At 41.6% G+C, this 20150-nt stretch overlaps 1 protein-coding gene across 31 annotated transcripts in view; it reads right to left on the bottom strand.

Moving 5' to 3' along the window:
• Positions 1-20150, bottom strand: part of MLLT10 (MLLT10 histone lysine methyltransferase DOT1L cofactor) — a 222768-nt gene that overhangs the window by 134661 nt on the left and 67957 nt on the right. For all 31 annotated transcript variants that reach the window (XR_010146821.1, XM_063781470.1, XM_063781476.1 and 28 more), the window contains one exon: positions 16987-17096. Coding sequence is in view for 29 of the 31 variants with exons in the window: in XM_016962745.4 (XP_016818234.1) it covers positions 16987-17096 (110 nt within the window). In the remaining 2 variants the exon portion in view is untranslated. The remainder of the gene's footprint in view (positions 1-16986; positions 17097-20150) is intronic.

Raw genomic sequence — 20150 nt, 5'->3', positions numbered from 1 at the left:
CTCCCTCCAACTCAGCTTCTAGTCTAGGACTATAGTTTTACCCTATGACGGCCAGGCTGCCAGTGTCTCTGATTCAACTCAGACCTGGTAGCTCCCATTCACAGATCCCCATCCTCACAAAAAGCCAAGAATGCTAGGGCCCTATCATCCCTGCCCCAGCTTTTAGTAGAGTGGAAAGTTCCATATTAATTATGAGAAACAAACTGGAAAAACAAGAAGCTATCATACCCTTCCCTTCTCTCAATACCCTCTTATAGAGCAAGAGTGTCTCTTCAGAAGAAGGCTACTCGTCCCATCCCCAGTTCCAGAGCAGTAGGGCAGAGGGTGTACACTTAAGGGGACTGTAAGAACCAAAGAATTCAGCAGCTCTGCCTGAGGACAGACTTTGTTTTTTAACAGGCTTAGAGTTCATGCTTAAGGTTTTTGTCAAAAATAATGGAGAATTCACAATCTGTGTGTGTGCGTGTGTGTGTGTGAGAGAGAGAAAACATCACACTGTACTCTGCAAACATACACAATTATGATTTGTCAAACAAAAACAAGTAAGAAAAAAAAGAAAACTAATAAAGAGTACCTGAATTCTATTTTCCAGTGTACTCACTACAATTTAAGTAAAGTCAGAGGGAAAAAACAAAACAATGGACACTTGTTAGCAATTAGGACAAGAACGATAGTTACAAGGAGAAACAAGTACAACAACTGAACAGCCAGAAGATTAACAGAGTGAACTAGAAAAAGCAAGAAGGGCCCTCCTGGGATCACACTCATCCCTGGGGTTCTAGAATGTTGTGCACATGAACTAGGCTGCACCCAATGAGGAGAAATTGTATCAGGATTTGTGACGAACCTAAAAGCATTCCCTAAGCCAAATACAAATGCATCAATCAATAAAGCTCAGGGGGCTACAGCACAACCTCTGATCAAAAACTGGCTGAAAAGTTAGTTACTCTGACCCGGGGCAATTCCTCAAAAGTCAAACTTCAAAGTAAAATCACATTCATACCTAACGGTCAAAAGACTGTGCATAAGCTCAATTGTACACCCTCTAAGAAATGATTGGAAAATAACCTCTGATATCCTTGGAAAATAGTGTCTAAACAACAAACACCTCCAAAAGGAAAGGGTGAAAATGTAACTGGCTAAGAGGTTAAGGACAATAAGTGGTTTATGTGGCCCCAAGGTGTGGCAATCCTAGGAGGTCAAGCTAAAAAAAATGGGGAACTGGTGGAGGGAAGGTGGGTCCTACATTTGTTTGAGCAGGGCCATCTGAGGTTGTATACTATTGGAAAAATAGACTTCAGAAAATCAGTCTGGCAAAGTGATTAAACAAATAAATGACCAAACAAACAACAGTAAGACACACAGGGAGAAGAAAGAATCATTATCCAGAAGGGCTATATTACCTAAAATAGGTATTCAACAAAAAAATTAAAAAATAAAGAACACACACAGGAAAAAGGAGCAGTAAGAAAAACTGTCTTTGAGAGTACCCAGATGTTGGACTTAGGAGACAAAGACCTCAAACAAATGGAAAATCTGGAGTTTGAATTTTATTTAAAAGACTCAAAAGCTGATTTAATTGGGAGAAGAAAAAAATTAGCAAACTTAAGAAGAGATCAATAGAGATTACATAACCTAACGGACGGTTTTTTCCTTAGATTATACAACCTAAAGAACAGCCTGAAAAAAATGTGGGACACCATTAAATTTACATATGTATCAATAACCAGAAGAAGAGAAAGGGAGATAGAAACTACATTTGAAAATCTAGTGCTGAAAACTTCCAAAATTTGATTTTAAAAAAATTATACATCCAAAAATCTCAACAAACTCAAAATAAGATGAAAACAAAGAGATTCACATTAAAAATAATGAAAGTGGCTAGGAGTGGTAACTCACATCTGTAATCTCAACACTTTGAGAGGCTGAGGCAGGAGGACTGCTTGAGCCCAGGAGTTCAACACCAGCCTGGACAACATAGCAAAACCTCACCTCTACTTTAAAAAAAAAAAAAAAAAATTATCCAGGCGTGATGGTGCAAGCCTGTAGTCCCAGCTACTCAGGAAGCTGAGGTGAGAGGATGGCTTGAGCCCAGGAGATCAGTAACTGCACTGAGCCTTTATCGTGCCACTGCACTCCAGCATGGGCAACTGAGCAAGACCCTGTCTCAAAAAAAAAAAAAAAAAAGCCAAAAAGAAAGAGAAAACTCTTAAAACAGAACAAGAAAAATGACCTGCCACATGTAAGATAAATACAATAAAATTAACACCTGAGATCCAATCAGGAACTATGGAGGCCGGAAGGCAATGGAATAACATATTCAAAATACCAAAAAAAAAGAAGAAAAAAAAAACACCTGTAAATCAAGAATCCTATAACTAGCAAAACTGTCTTTCAAAAATAAAGGCAAAATATAAACATTTTAAAATAAAAATTTAGAGATTTTCTTGCTCCAGATGTGACAAAAAAGAAATACTAAAGGAAATTATTTTAGCTAAAATCAAGTGACACCAAACAGCAATTGCAATCTACATGAAAAACAAACAGCTCTGATAAGGACCATGTAGGAAGTAAGACAGTGTGATTAGGTATTTCTTCTTCATTCTTATCTATTTAATTTAAATAGCTGAATTAAACAATGTCTACAAATTGTATTGCCAAGACTGTAACATATACAAATGTGACAATAATACAATGAAACAGGATTGGGACAAAGCTATAATGAAGAATTAACACCTAGCCAGGGGTGGCTCACGCCTGTAATCCCAGCATTTTGGGAGGACAAGGTGGGCGGATCACCTGGGGTCAGGAGTTCCGAGACCAGCCTGACTAACATGGAGAAACCGTGTATCTACTAAAAATACAAAATTAGCTGAGCGTGGTGACACATGCCTGTAATCCCAGCTACTCAGGAGGCTGAAGTGTGAGAATTGCTTGAACCCAGGAGGCGGAGGTTGTGGTGAGACGAGATCGTGCCATTCCACTCCAGCCTGGGCAACAAGAGCAAAACTCCATCTCAAAAAAAAAAAAAAAAAAAAAAAGCATAGAGTACATAAAACAATAAGTTTAACAACATATTGTTGAGTTTTTAACATTTATAATGTTTATTATAATAATAGCAAAATGTGGAAGAGGGCAATGGAGCTTTACAGGAGAAAACTGTTCTCTACAAGTCTTTATCTTTTTGCTGGTAAAAAGTCCTGCCTCAGTGTTGATGGCTTCTGACTCAATGAGGTGGTGGTTGTGGCACTTTCACTACCTTTCAAGTAGAGACAAGGTCTTGCTATATTGCCCTGGGTGGTCTCAAACTCCTGGCTTCAAGCAATCCTACTGTCTCCAAAAGGGCTGGGATTAAAGGTGTGAACTACCACACCCAGCCATTTATAACAATAAAGTTGGCTATATCAATTGACTCTTCCTTTCATAAAACATTGCTCTGTAGTATGTGCTGCTGTTTGACAGCATTTTACCTACAGTAAAACTTTCTTCAAAATTGGGGCCTATTCTCTCAAACCTTGCTGCCACTTTATCAACTAAGTATAGGGCATATTCTACATCCTTTGTTGTCATTTCAACAATGTTTACACCATCTTCACAGGAAATAGATTCTATCTCAAGAAAGCACTTTCTTTGTTCATCTATGAGAAGATATTCATTCAAGTTTGACCATGAGATTGCAGCAATTCAGTCACATCTTCAGACTCCACTTCTAATTTTAGCTCTCTTGCTATTGGCCACCACATCTGCAACCTCCATCAAAGTCTTGAATCTCTCAGTCATCCATGCAGGACAGAATCAACTTCTTTCAAACTCCGGTTCATGTTGATATTTTGACCTCCTCCCACAAAACACAAATGTTCTTAATGGTACCCAGAATGGTGAATTCTTTCCAGAAAGTTTTCAATGTACTTTGCCCAGATCCATCAGAGGAATCACCCTCTGTATAGCAGCCATAGCCTTTCGAAAGGTGTTTCTTAAATCAGACCTCTACGTCAAATTGACTCCTGGATCCACAGACTGCAGGACGGATGTTGTTAGCAGGTAGGAAAAGAACATTTTCTTGTACATCTTCAACAGAGCTCTTAGGTGACTATGTACCTTGTCAAAGGGTTACTAATTGGTCTACATTCAATATTGTTGTGTCTTAGGGAACAAGGAGGCCTAAGGAGAGTAGAGAGAGATGAGGGAACAGCCAGCTGGTACAGCAGTCAGAACACATACAACATTTATTAACTTCACCTCACAGTAACGTCAAAGGTCACGGATCATACATAACCATAACAGATATAATAATGAAAATGTGTGAAATAATATGAGAATTAACAAAAAGGGACAAAGAGTCACTAAGTGAGCACATGCTGTTGGAAAAATGAAACGGATAGACTTGCTTACTCCAGGGTTCCCGCAAAACTTCAATTTGGTAAAAAAGAAAAAAACCATGCAATTCCTGTGAAGTACAATAAAAAGAAGCCCAATAAAATGAGATATGCTTAAGAAAAAAAAGATATGCTTATACATCTTACTAAAATTAAGTACAGTCTAGCAAGTTAAGATAAAGACAGTAAGCCCTACAACTACCACTAAGAAAATAACCCAAGAAAAATCGTTTTAAAAATCATAAAGGCCAGGCCAGTGAGCCAAACACCTGTAGTTCCCAGCACTTTGGGAGACTAAAGCAGGAGGATAGCTTGAGCCCAGGAGTTTGACACCAGCCTGGGCAACATACCCAGTCACTATAAACAATAAAAAACTTAGGCATGATGGCATATGGCTGTAGTCCCTGCTGCTTGTGAGGCTGAGCGGGGAGGATCACTTGAACCCGGGAGGTTGATGTTGCAGTGACCGTGACAGTGCCACTGCACTCCAAACAGGGTGACAGAGCAAGACCCTATCTCAAAAAAATATATAAAATAAAATAACAACGAAAAATAAAAGAAATGAAAATGGCATACTAGAAAGTATCTATAGATGGTATCCAACTTAAAATCATTCTACTTACAGTTTTTCAACTTTACCACCATGATGCAAACCTGATACACATCAGTACAATATTCTCTTGTGATGCTGGGCAGCGGCAGCAAGCCACAACTCCCAGTCAGCCACGCCATCATGAGACTAAACAACCAATGCTTGCTTGTCCAGTGAACTGTGTAGACAGATGATTTTTCCCAACTGTAGGCTATGTAAGTGTTCTAAGCATGTTTAAGGTAGACTAGGCTAAGCCAAGATGTTAAATAAATAAGGTATATTTCTTTCTTTCTTTTTTTTTTTTTTTAAAGAGATGGGGTCTCACTATGTTGCCTAGGCTGCAGTGAAGTGGCTGTTCACAGGTGCAATAATCACACTCTAAAGCCTCAAACTCCTGGACTCAAATAATACTCCTGCCTTATCAGAATGTAAGCTCATCATAACTCAAGAAGCATCTGTACTTAAGATTAAAAAGGTAGAAATAAAAAAAACAAAAAACAGGAACTAAGCAGTCATAAGAAAAAAAAAAAAAATGGGCAGGCTGCCAATCCAGGACCAAGGGGTAAGGCCATGTCAATGCACCTAGAGAACGGAATATCAAGCCACAGAGAACTATTTTCAAGTCTCAGAACTGAATGGAATTTGTCCTGCAGACTTACAAACCTGCTTTAAACCCCTTTTCTCCTTCCAATTTATCTCTTTTGGAATGGGAATGCTTCTTCACCTGTCCCACCACTGCATCTCAGAAACAGATAACTTGTTTTCTATGTATCACAGCTTTAGAAATAGAAGTTATTATTATTATTTTTAAACAGTCTCACTCTTGCCACCCAGGCTAGAGTGCAATGGCACAGTCTCGGCTCACTGCAACCTCTGCCTCCCAGCTTCAAGCGACTCTCCTGCCTCCGCCACCCGAGTAGCTGGGACTACAGGTGTGTGCCACTACACCTCGCTAATTTTTGCATTTTTAGTAGAGACAGGTTTCACTGTGTTAGCCAGGCTGGTCTTGAACTCCTGACCTCAGGTCATCTGCCTGCCCAAAGTGCTGAGATTACAGGCCTGAGCCACCAGAGATGCCCAGCAGAGATAGAAATTTTGCTTCAGGATTAACCAAAGTCTTAATCCATCGCCAATTCCGATGACTCAGAAGATGAGATTTGGGACTTTCTGAGTTTATTATATTCAGGTAAGATGTGAGACTTACTTACAGAGTTTACATCAAAATGGATTAACACTTTTGGGGGCTATTGGGATACAGCACACCTATTTTGTATGTGGAAAGAACATAAATTTTGGGGGGTCCAGAAGGCAGACTGCTATGGGTTGAACTGTGGTCCCCAAAAAATGTATGTGAAGTCCTTAACACCCAGTATCTTACACAGTAACCTTATTTGGAAAAAGGATCATTGCAAATGTAATTAGGATGAGGTCACATGATGGAGTAGGGCAGGACCCTAATCCAATATGACTGGTCTCCTAATAAGAAGATAGCCATATGAAGACACAGAAAAAGGAAGAATGGAATGTGAAGATAGAAGCAGAGATTAGGGTGATTAAAAAAAAAAAACAAAAAAACAAAAACTGTCAACCACTGACATCCATCACTAGAAGCTAGGAAGCATGGAACAGATTTCCCTTAAGAGTTCTCAAAAGGATCCACCCAGCTGATATCTTGATTTCAGACTTGTAGCCTCTTTAATTGTAAGAAGAAATTTCTGCTGCTTCAAGTCACCCAGTTTGTGATATTTTGTTACAGCGGCCCTACTACAGGGGGTGTATGAAAAATTGGCTATGAGCTGGTCATGTGTTAGAATTGGGTGATGAATCTACACAGGGTGTTTGTTATATTATTGCTTACTGTTTTATATATTTGACAATTTCAGAAATTCTTAATAAAAGAATGTTATAATAAGTAGATTAAGTATTAAAGCTTTAAAAGCAGAAGCAGACAAATTAGAAAACATTTGAATAAAATTGGAAATAAGCCCCAAAGCTCTTCTTTATATCAGACATAAAAGAAATTGATCAAGGCCAGCACAGTGGCTCACATCTGTAATCCCAGCACTTTCAGAGGCTAAGGTGGGCAAATCACCTGATATCAGGAATTTGAGACCAGCCTGGCCAACATGGTGAAACCCCGCCTCTACTAAAAATACAAAAAAAAAAAAAAAAAAATTAGCCGAGCACGGTGGTGGACACCTATAATCCCAGCTACTCGGGAGGCTGAGACAGGAGAATGGCTTGAACTCGGGAGGAGGAGGTTGCAGTGAGCCAAGATCGCACCACTGCATTCCAGCCTGGGAAAGAGTGAGATTCCATCTCAAAAAAAAAGAAAAAAATTTTGTGGTTAAGAGTTTAGATAGGCCGGGCGCGGTGGCTCACGCCTGTAATCCCAGCACTTTGGGAGGCCGAGATGGGTGGATCACCAGGTCAGGAGATCTAGACCATCCTGGCTAACATGGTGAAACCCCGTCTCTACTAAAAATACAAAAAAAAATTAGCCGGGCGTGGTGGAGGGCACCTGTAGTCCCAGCTACTCGGGAGGCTGAGGCAGGAGAATGGTGTGAACCCTGGGAGGTGGAGCTTGCAGTGAGCCGAGATTGCGCCACTGCACTCCAGCCTGGGCGACAGAGCAAGACACTGTCTCAAAAAAAAAAAAAAAAAAAGAGTTTAGATAAAGGAAAAAACTCCATTTAAATGTTTATGTGAAGAAAACCATAATGGATTACATGGCACAACAACAGTTTCAAAAAATTAAAACCAATTTGAAAACATTAATCATCACGGTTACTTATATTCCCTTAAAAATGATCTATATGCCCCTAGTGTCACATAAGATAAGTTAGTCTAGGAGTCTATTTCACTCAGACTTTTTGCAACTAACATGCATTCCTTTGTTTCTTCATCACTGTGGGGAAGAGGTGGTATATACAAAAGATTCTTGACATAACCCTATAAAAAGATTATCACATGGTGTGTTATCTGAGAATTTAAATGGTCACAATTCCAGGATATGTCAATGCTACCAACTTTCAAAAAATAAAAAATAAATTTGACCTATAATGGGGGAGCCAGCTGGGGGTAGGGGAGAAAGAGGCAAACTGTGTATCCTGGAATTTTGTAGCTGGATAAACCACCAGCAGCAGCAGCCTGATCAAAACTGCAACTTGTTGCCCACCTGGACAACCCATCTCTCTTTTCTAGAAATTAGCATCTATGCTCAATTTCTAATAATGGAATGGTGCCTAGGTACTCATGTTTGTCTAGGTGAAAATAGCTTCTAAATCCAGGTGCTTATACCAGAATTGCTCTCCTGGAAATTTAGGACTGAGACATTGAGTCAGTTACCTGTAGGGTAACCTGTAGAATCACAGATTTCTCAAATTTGACCTGTCTTATTTTAATACCATGTTGCCCAGCAATGTAACCTTCCCTGAAGTATCAGTTTTTGTAAAATCTCCCAATCAATTTCTTATCAGATTATATTAAATACCTATCATCTAGAGTACTCCAGAAGCCAAATAAATATTAAAAACAAAAACAAAAACAAAAAACGGAGATAGGGCCAGGCATAGTGGCTGACAGTAATCCCAGCATTTTGGGAGGCTGAGGTCGAAGAATAACTTGAGGCCAGGAGTTCACAACCAGCCTGGGCTATATATAGCAAGATGCTGTCTCTCTACCAATTCTACCAAGATTTTTTTAAAAACTAGGTGTGGTGGTGGCACCTGTACTCCTAGTTACTCAGGAGACTGAGGTGGGAAGACTGATTGCTTGAGGCCAGCAGTTTGAGGCTATCGTGAGACATAACTGTCCACTGCACTCCACCCTGGGGTGATGGAGTAAGACTCTATCTCTAAATAAATAAATATTACAAAAAGAAAAGCACTGAGATAGGCAATGTTGGTGAGTGAGATTATAGATTTTAATCTCATGAACAATTTTAAGCTGCTACTATACACTGCCATTTCCAAAAGTTTAGATTGGAATGCTTGCTGCCTTTGGTAGCTAAGAGAAAAGAAATAACAGTGAGGGATATTATAGTGTCATTCTTCCACAGTCCTTATCAAATAAATAGGTGTTTGAGTCTTGGAACTGTTGAGAGTAAGAAAGCAAATAATATATCAATTTGACAAGCACAAAAGACACAAAGAGGCCAGGCATGGTGGCTCACGCTTGTAATTCCAACACTTTGGGAGGCCAAGGCAGGGGGGTTGTTTGAATCCAAGAGTTCAAGACCAGCCTAGGCAACATAGTGAGATCCCATCTCTATAAAAAATAAAACAAAAGTAGCCAGACATGATGGTGCATGCCTGTAGTCACAGCTACTCAGGAGGCTGAGATGGGAGGATTGCTTGAGGCTGGGAAGTAGAAGCTACAGTGAGCTGTAATTGCACCACTGCACTCCAGGCTGGGCAACAGCAAGACCATGTTGGAAAAAAAAGAAGAGGGGAGTGGGAGGGGAGGAGAGACCACAAGAAACAAATATAATGAATAATAGTTTACTATTCCTGAAAAAAAGAGAATACCAAGTGTAAGAGAATGTGTAACTAGGGTTGGGGAGAGGGGGGCTGGAGAGAGAGAACACACAAAGACAACAGAGAGAAGTCAAATAGAAAATTTCAAAATGAGAATCAGCTGATGTATCAAAAAGAGCAAAAGAATTTTTTTACAGCCAGAACTGCAAGATTTTGCTTTTCAAAATGATTCAATTCTCCAGAAAAGAAAAATCAATTTAAGCACTCATCTAAGTAACTAGTATAAAGTGTCAAGCAAAAATAAACATTTATTAGATATAGACAAATGCAAATATATTCAGTGCTTTCATACAAATATGAATATCAGGGGCCTTATTATCATCTCGTTAATACATGCCAGTGATCAATTTGTAGACACAAGACTTGTTTTACAAACAGGGTAATATGTTTCATGAACATAAGTCAGGAATTTAAAACTTAGTGTCTATCTCTTCATTCTAAGAAATGTTTCAATTAACTCTGTGTGTGTGTGTGTGTGTGTGTGTGTGTGTGTGTGTGTGTTCTATCTCAGGAAAGATTCAATATTGTAAAAATATATTCATCCCTAAAACAGTATTTCACTGTAACTCTAATACAGTCTAAATTGTGCTTTTATTAGTCCTAATGTTCATCTAGAAAAATAAATACATGACAATATTTGTCTTACCATGTACTAAAATGTATATAAAGCCACAATAATTTAAAATAGTGTGTGTGGTGCCAGGATAAAAATAGACACACCAAAGGAACACATAAAAAGTCCAGAAACATACTCAAGTATTCAATAATTTAGTAATGATTCAAATAATATTTCAAATCACTATGGAAAACATAGATTATTCAGCAATAGTGTTGAAAAAGTTGACTAACCAGGTGGGAGGGGAAAGTTGGGCACATATCTTACCATATTCTAAAATTATTCTAGGCTAATGAAATGTTTATATCTAAATAATTCCTTCTTTGGTCTACCTTCGCTCCTTTTCTACTTGAACATTTTAGTCTTAAAGCCACGAGATGGGGCTGGGCCCATATAGTGGCTCATGCCTGTAATCTTAGCACCTTGGGAGGCCAGAGCAGGCAGATCACTTGAGCTCAGGAGTTCAAGATCAGCCTGGGCAACATGATGAAACCTCAACTCTACAAAAAAAATACAAAAAACTTAGCCGGGTGTGATGGGTGCGCCTGTAGTCCCACATACTTAGAGGGCTGAAGTGGAAGGACTGCTTGAGCCCAAGAGGTCGAGGCTGCAGTGAGCCAAAACTGCACCACTGCACTCCAGCCTGGGTGACAAAGTGAGACAGGGTCACTTTGATCAAATAAGTAAACTATTAAAAATATTAAGAGTCAGGTTTCTGTCTGAGAATCATAAATATGGGGGAAAAAATTAAAATGAACCCTGTTTTGTTGGGCTAGATTTGGAGAAGTTGCCATGAGCATATGGAGTTCAATATATAGAGATGGATACAGTAATAGAGATTAGTGTGTGTATGTATATTCACATAATGAATCAAAGTATTGTGACCTCACAGCTTGTTCTTTTTGTTTTTTGAGATGGAGTCTCATTCTGTCGCCCAGGCTGGAGTGCAGTGGCACAATCTTGGCTCACCGCAACCTCTGCTTCCCAGGTTCAAGCAATTCTCCTGTCTCAGCCTCCCGAGTAGCTGGGATTACAGGCGTCCACTACCATGCCCAGCTAATTTTTTTTTTTTTTTTTTTTTGAGATGGAGTCTCACTCTGTCACCCAGGCTGAGGTGCAGTGGTGCGATCTCGGCTCACTGCAACCTCCGCTTTCCAGGTTCAAGCAATTCTCCTGCCTCAGCCTCCTGAGTAGTGGGATTACAGGCGCCTGCTACTACACCCGGCTAATTTTTGTATTTTTTAGTAGAGATGGGGTTTCGCCATCTTGGTCAGGCTGGTCTTGAACTCCTGACCTCGTGATCTACCCGCCTGGGTCTCCCAAAGTGCTGGGATTACAGGCGTGAGTCAGCAGGCCCAGCCAATTTTTTTTTTTTTGAGACAGAATCTCACTCCGTTATTCAGGCTGGAGTGAAGTGGTGTGATCTTGGCTCACTGCACCCTCTCTGCCTCCAGGACTCAAGTGATTCTAGTCATGCCTCAGCCTCCCAAGCAGCTGGGATTACAGGCGTGCAGCACCATGCCCAGCTAATTTTTGTATTTTTAGTAGAGACGGGGTTTCATTGGCTAGGCTGGTTTCAAACTCTGGACCTCAAGTCATCCCGCTGGCTTCGGCCTCCCAAAATGCTAGGATTACAGGCATAAGCCATCGCGCCTGGCCCACAGTTTTCTACATAGATATAGAAACAATAGATGTGAATTTATAGAAATATGTATCTCCGTAGGAATACACACACACACAAACACACATTTCCTAGCCATGCTGACTGAGAGTAGCAATAACCCACACCTAGCACCCACATTGGCTTCTAAATATTATTCTCACCAAAAAGAAATCAAGGTTACTCAGAGAAATGGTGATTTCAGAACTACAACAGGAATAACACAAGATGAGCCTAGATTATATTGTTGTGTCAGAAGTAGAGAAATGCTTCTCTGAAATGATAGGTCAAAAGACACAGAAGCCAGCTTAAAGAGGTCCCACCAGGCAAACCTGAGACAGTATGAACATCAAAATAAATGACATTAGTGGAATATGACCCATTAAAATAAAATAGCATAAGTCCATACTAATACAAATAATCAGCAAGTAAAGAAAGCTTCACCTTAGAGTGGAATGTCAACTGATGAATGTAAAAGAAAGGGTGAAATTAGAAAACCACTACTTGCCATCAATCCTAGTCATAAATTAGGTCAAGAAACATCAATGAATGCTAAAATTAGTGAGGAAAAGGCACAAGGAACAAGATGTTTATATATGAAGTACTTCCCCCACAAAATCCATACTGACTATAAAGAGAAAAAAGATTAACCTCACTGTGGAGAAAACTGACAGACACACCTTAACCAAGTGATCAAGGAAAAACTGAAATTATGTACCACCTGATAGGATGCAAAGAAAAGAACACAGAATCACATATGTGATACTCCTGCTAAAAACATAACTGTATTTAATCATGATGAAATATCAGGCAAATCCAAATGGGGGTCACTCTACAAAATAACTGGCCTGTAATATTCAAAAGTATCAAATTTCTGAAACTCAGGGAAAGACTGAGTTACCATTTGAGATTTAAAAAGACCAAAGAGGCCCGGGTGGGGTGGCTCACGCCTGTAATCCCAACACTTTCGGAGGCTGAGGCAGGCAGATCACTTGAGGCCAGGAGTTCGAGAGCAGCCTGGCCAACATGGCAAGAGCCTGTCTTTACTAAAAGCACAAAAAAATTAGCTGGATGTGGTGGTGTACACCTGTAATGCCAGCTACTCGGGAGGCTGAGGCACAAGAATCACTTGAACCCAGGAGGTGGAGGCTGCAGTAAGCCGAGACTGCGCTACTGCACTCCAGCCTGGGTGATAGAGTGAGACTCTGTACAAAAATAAAAATAAATAAAAAGACCAAAGAGTCTCCCTCTCCCTCTCCCCTCCCCCCTCCCCCTCCCCCTCTTCCCTCCCCCCTCCCCCCTCCCCCCTCTCCCCTCTCCCTCTCCCCACGGTCTCCCTCTCCCTCTCTTTCAACGGTCTCCCTCTGATGCCGAGCCGAAGCTGGACGGTACTGCTGCCATCTGGGCTCACTGCAACCTCCCTGCCTGATTCTCCTGCCTCAGCCTGCCGAGTGCCTGCGATTGCAGGCGCGTGCCGCCACACCTGACTGGTTTTCGTATTTTTTTGGTGGAGACGGGGTTTCGCTGTGTTGGCCAGGCTGGTCTCCAGCTCCTACCCGCGAGTGATCCGCCAGCCTCGGCCTCCCGAGGTGCCAGGATTGCAGACAGAGTCTCGTTCACTCAGTGCTCAATGGTGCCCAGGCTGGAGTGCAGTGGCGTGATCTCGGCTCGCTACAACCTCCACCTCCCAGCAGCCTGCCTTGGCCTCCCAAAGTGCCGAGATTGCAGCCTCTGCCCGGCCGCCATCCCATCTGGGAAGTGAGGAGCGTCTCTGCCCGGCCGCCCATGGTCTGAGATGTGGGGAGCACCTCTGCCCTGCCACCCCGTCCGGGATGTGAGGAGCGTCTCTGCCCGGCCGCCCCGTCTGAGAAGTGAGGAGACCCTCTGCCTGGCAACCGCCCCGTCTGAGAAGTGAGGAGCCCCTCCGCCCGGCAGCCACCCCGTCTGAGAAGTGAGGAGCCCCTCCGCCCAGCAGCCACCCCGTCTGGGAAGTGAGGAGCGTCTCCGCCCGGCAGCCACCTCGTCCGGGAGGGAGGTGGGGGGATCAGCCCCCGGCCTGGCCAGCTGCCCCGTCTGGGAGGGAGGTGGGGGGATCAGCCCCCCGCCCGGCCAGCCACCCTGTCCGGGAGGTGAGGGGCGCCTCTGCCCGGCCGCCCCTACTGGGAAGTGAGGAGCCCCTCTGCCTGGCCGGCCGCCCTGTCCGGGAGGGAGGTGGGGGGGTCAGCCCCCCGCCCGGCCAGCCGCCCCGTCCGGGAGGTGAGGGGCGCCTCTGCCCGGCCGCCCCTACTGGGAAGTGAGGAGCCCCTCTGCCCGGCCAGCCACCCCGTCCGGGAGGGAGGTGGGGGGGTCAGCCCCCCCGCCCGGCTAGCCGCCCCGTCTGGGAGGTGAGGGGCGCCTCTGCCCGGCCACCCCTACTGGGAAGTGAGGAGCCCCTCTGCCGGGCCAGCCGCCCCATCCGGGAGGGAGGTGGGGGGGTCAGCCCCCCGCCTGGCCAGCCGCCCCGTCCGGGAGGGAGGTGGGGGGGGTCAGCCCCCTGCCCGGCCAGCCGCCCCGTCTGGGAGGGAAGTGAGGGGGTCAGCCCCCCGCCTGGCCAGCCGCCCCGTCCGGGAGGGAGGTGGGGGGGTCAGCCCCCCGCCCGGCCATCCGCCCCGTTCGGGAGGTGAGGGGCGCCTCTGCCCGGCCGCCCCTACTGGGAAGTGAGGACCCCCTCTGCCCGGCCACCACCCCGTCTGGGAGGTGTACCCAACAGCTCATTGAGAACGGGCCATGATGACAATGGCGGTTTTGTGGAATAGAAAGCAGGGAAGGGTGGGGAAGAGATTGAGAAATCGGATGGTTGCCGTGTCTGTGTGGAAAGAGGTAGACATGGGAGACTTTTCATTTTGTTCTGTACTAAGAAAAATTCTTCTGCCTTGGGATCCTGTTGATCTGTGACCTTACCCCCAACCCTGTGCTATCTGAAACATGTGCTGTATCCACTCAGGGTTGAATGGATTAAGGGCGGTACAAGATGTGCTTTGTTAAACAGATGCTTGAAGGCAGCATGCTCCTTAAGAATCATCACCACTCCCTAATCTCAAGTACCCAGGGACACAAACACTGCAGAAGGCCGCAGGGTCCTCTGCCTAGGAAAACCAGAGACCTTTGTTCACTTGTTTATCTGCTGACCTTCCCTCCACTATTGTCCTGTGACCCTGCCAAATCCCCCTCTGCGAGAAACATCCAAGAATGATCAATAAAAAAAAATAATAATAATAATAATGAAAAAAAGAAAAAAAGGACCAAAGAGTCAAAATGCAGTTTGTGATTCTTCTGCTATAAAGAATATGCCTACAAAAACATGAATGGGTTCCAAAGATCAGAGAGTAATAATGTATCGCTGTTAATTTCCTTATTTTGACGGCATATTGTATATTCCCAAGAGAGTATCCTTCTTTATGGGAAACTCTGAAGTATTCAGGGGTGACAGCATATTATATTGGTTAAGTACTCTCAAATGGTTTAGGGAAGGAAGAGTTCTTCTGTACTATTCCTGCAACCTGTTTGTCAGTTTTAATGCTTTTAAAATTAAAAAGAAAAACAAGGTTTTTAAAAACGAACTTCCAAAGCACTAAAAAAAAAAAAGTGCATTAATATAAAGATTTTCTTTGCACAGCATCAAAGGCAGAAACAATAAAGAGCATTTGCGTAAATTACCTCAAAAATGTAAACTTCTGCATTAGAAAAAATTAACCTGCTAGAATCCTAACAACAAAAGCTATGAAGACGTAACAAAATTAAAAACCAAATGTTAAATTATGGGAAAAAGCACACACAGCAAACATACAAGACAAAATAATATGATCTCTAACATAAAACACTTTGTAAAAAAATTTATAATATTAAAATAAACAGATATGGAAGGTCAATTAACATACATGAATAATCTTCAAAAAAAAAACTTTAAAATAATTAACCTTACCAGTACTCAAACTCTTTCAAACATTTTAATTTTTTTTTTTTTTACTAGAAAGAATAGCAAAGTTTTTTAAGGGTAACACAGTGTACCTAATATAATATAGGGTTATGAGCAATCTCACATATAGCTAATACAGTGTAACTTCCAGAGGACAATTTCACACAATGTATTTATTGAAGCTTCCAAAATGTTCACACACTTTTACACAGATGCTAGCAGTGTATACTAAATGCCAGACACCAAACTAGGCCCTTCAACCACAAAGGGTTGCTTAATTAAATTTACAGTTTGTTGAATCTCATGATATTTTGTATTACAGACTTAGTATCTATTAAAAATACAGCAGAAACACAATTTATTGACTCGCAAAAGAAGCTGTGTAAGTTCCAAAAGCAAACAAAAAATATAAGCGAAAACGATTCAACTTTTTTGTAAGCATATACTATAAGCAAAAATACACAGAAAAAAACCTGGATGAGCCTGAATAAGAAGATTATGAATGATTTTTGTCTTATATTTATTTACTTGTCTGTATTTTCAAGTTTTTAAAATAAATATTAATTACAAAATAAAAAGGTTTTTTACACAAAAACATTTAAAATCTTAAAGCTGGCTGCAATTTCTTCCACGGATGGAATGTGTACCTTCAATTAAATAATAAAACTATATTTAAAGGCACATTGGGTAATGGTAAAACCTAAAATGCACAGGAGAATAAAACAATAATATATACGTACTAAATGAAGAAAAATATACAGGAAAAAAGCAAACTTTTTTTTTAAGGCCAACAATAAAAACCATATCTTGGGGTACAAATAACTTTGGGAGGAGGAGACAAGTAACATTCTAATATAGGACTGTTCTTCAAAAAAGATTGTATGATACATTGTAATGAATATTATGCAAAATAATAATTAATTCAAATTTAACAGACTCTCGATACTTGAAAGCGCAGAAGAGGTCAGTAATTCATAAAGCACCAATTTGTAAGGATTAAAATATCCTGTATATCGTAGAATAGTAAATACCTAGGTTACTATAAAGGGTAACACAGTTTTGCTTGCTTTGTACTCCTGTGACCTTAGTAACATATTAATAACATTTTAATAACTGCAGTTTGGAGTAGTAATTTTTTTTCCAAACCTCCCTGAATTTGATGGAGACCTGTGATTTTAAAAACACAAAAACTTCCTTTCTACTTCCCAGTAGTGATATTCAAACAGTAATAAAATAATATCCACTGTACCTTATTATAACGATCATGCGGAACAGACTGTAAAACAATTGGTTCCATTGTGGAAACATTGGCAAATTGTACCTCTGGAATATACAGGGCACAAACCACATGGGCCCAACCTAAAAATAAATAAATAAATGTCATCTTTTCAGTTTTATCAAAAGCAAATTAACACCGTTAACTTCCTTAACAGATCCCTTAAATGTCTATTGAAATAAATGCAAAACAAGGACATTAACAAATTCTCATTGCTGTCTTACTTCCATTGCTTGAGAATACTCAAACCACTACCAAAAAAAGCATTCTTAATCATTTCCCCAGTCATGATGTACAGTTACATAAATAAAGGGAAACATTTATAAATTCAGATGTTGGCACTAACACTTCTTATACAGGCAGACTAAATATTCAGATCAACGCTACCTCTGAGAACCACTATAAAAGGAGTTTTTAAAAGTTTAATACTTACGACAAAATTTAATTATCTTAATCATTTTAAATGTCAACATGAAATTATTTTTATCTTAGTGTCAATATTTTTAATATTAGTAATAACAATCATTTCACTTTTAATTTGAAATGTGTTAAATTTCATATTAAATTTTTTTTTTTTGAGATGGAGTTTCGCTCTTGTTGCCCAGGCTGGAGTGCAATGGCGTGATCTCGGCTCACCGCAACCTCCGCCTCCCAGGTTCAAGCAATTCTCCTGCCTCAGCCTCCCGACTGAAGGTATTAAAGAGCTGATATGATAGTGAGGAGTTTCTGGGCTAAAACCAGAAAAGAATGAAAGTCCTAGGTACAGTTTTTGGCCACTTTTGCCCAGGGAACATTTGCCTATTTCAGAGAAAGCGGTGGTGAGGATGAAGGGTCCTTTTTTTTTTTTTTTTTTTTTTTTTTTTTGAGACCGAGTTTCGCTCTTGTTGCCCAGGCTGGAGAGCAGTGGCGCGATCTCGTCTCACTGCGACCTCCGCCTCCTGGGTTCAAGCAATTCTCTTGTCTCAGCCTCCCCAGTAGCTGGGATTACAGGCATGCACCACCACATCCGGCTAATTTTGTATTTTTAGTCGGGGTGGGGCTTCTCCATGTAGGTCAGGCTGGTCTTGAACTCCCGACCTCAGGTGATCCGCCCACCTCAGCCTCCCCAAGTGATGGGATTACAGGCGTGAGCGCCGCGCCCAGCCTGAAGGGTACTTTTGACAAACTCAGAGGCCTAACAGTACAGGGATGTACATTCAGAAACAACCAACAGAAAAATGGAACAAGTAAACCCCTCTCGTTTCAGATGCAACACTGAAGGGCAAACTAGAGCTAAGAATACACAAAAAGTACATAGACCCTCAAAGAGACTACACCAGGCCTCTGACCATCTCAAACTGAAATTTGACGAAGGTAATCCTAAATTACAACCCCCAAGGCACCAAGCAGATGCAAATATACATCTATCCTCTCTAAAAGAAAACAGTATCATCTTGGCTACAAATAATTCCCCCCCCCCTTTTTTTTTTTTTTTTAAAGACAAAGCCTTGGTCTGTCGCCCAGGCTGGACTGCACTGGCATGATTTCGGCTCACTACAACTTCCTCCTTCCAGTTCAACCAATTCTGCCTCAGCCTCCCAAGTAGCTGGGATTACAGGTGCCCACCACCACACGGGGCTAATTTTTGTATTTTTAGTAGAGACGGTGTTTCACTATGTTGACCAGGCTGGTCTCGACCGCCTGACCTCAAGTGATCCACCAGTCTCAGCCTCCCAAAGTGGTGGGAATACAGACATGAGCTACCACACCCAGCCTAAAATTTCTTCATTACATATAATTTCCAGCACAATAAGTACAAAACACATGACAGACAAGACAATATGAATGAAAATAAGGAGAAATAAGAAAATCAAAACAGATCACCATTTTGGAGTTATCGGATAAAGATTTTAAAATAAGTATGCTTACTATGATCAAGTACACACAAGACAAAATTCTAAATTGATGCAAATAACTGAAAACTATAATAATAAATTAAAATTCCAGAAGTAAAGAGGAAATTTAGAAATCAGCCAGGCACAGGGGCTCACACCTGTAAGCCCAGCACTTTGGAAGGCTGAGGCGGATTGCTTGAGATCAGGAGTTCAAGGCCACCCTAGGCAACAAAGTGACACCCCATCTCTACAAAAAAAAATAATGAGTCAGGTGCGGCAGCATGCACCTATAGTCCCAGCTACTCAGGAGGTTGAGGTGAGAGGATTGCTTAAGCCCAAGAGTTGAAGGTTGCTGTGAACTGTAATTGTGCCACTGCAATCCAGCCTGGGTGACAGAGACCCTATCTCAAGAAAAAAAAAAAAAAATCAATGGGTGGGATTAACAACGGTTTAGACATGGATGAAAAGAGAATTAGTAGGAACAAAACAGGTCAGAAGAAATCCAGAATGTTAGCACAAAAGTAAGAAATACAAAAAATGGAATAAGACACATGAAAAATGTAATAGGCAGGCAGATCTAACACACATGTAATCAGAGTCTCAGAGAAAATATGAGAAAGAAAATGGCATGAAAGCATTATCTGAATTGATAATACCTAAAAATTTTCCAGAACAGAAGATCCAAAGCCACTGACTGAAGAACCACTATAAATCAGAGTAAATAAAGACATACACCAAGAGACGATAAAACTACAGAAAACTGGCCGGGCGCAGTGGCTCACGCCTGTAATCCCAGCACTTTGGGAGGCCAAGGCGGGCGGATCAAGAGATCAGGCGGTCAGGAGATCAAGACCATCCTGGCTAACACGGTGAAACGCCGTCTCTACTAAAAATACAAAAAATTAGCCGGGCAAGGTGGCAGGCGCCTGTAGTCCCAGCTACGCGGGAGGCTGAGGCAGGAGAATGGCGTGAACCCCGGGGGGTGGAGCCTGCAGTGAGTCGAGATCGCGCCACTGCACTCCAGCCTGGGCGACAGAGTGAGACTCCGTCTCAAAAAAAAAAAAAAAAAAAAAAACTACAGAAAACTAAGGGAAAGAAATGAAAATCTTAAAGACAAAAGGCAAGTTATTAAACGAAAAACTAGATAACTAAATAAAGCCAGAAAACATTTTTTAAAAGATTTCCATTAAAGGGAACACCAAACAATTTTCCTTGAGTAATAGGAAAATGATTCCAGAAGGAAGCTCAGAACTGAAGAAAAAT

Source organism: Pan troglodytes, chromosome 8 (assembly GCF_028858775.2).
Source record: "Pan troglodytes isolate AG18354 chromosome 8, NHGRI_mPanTro3-v2.0_pri, whole genome shotgun sequence".
NCBI lineage: Eukaryota > Metazoa > Chordata > Mammalia > Primates > Hominidae > Pan > Pan troglodytes.
This window is presented reverse-complemented; position numbering and strand designations above follow the sequence as displayed.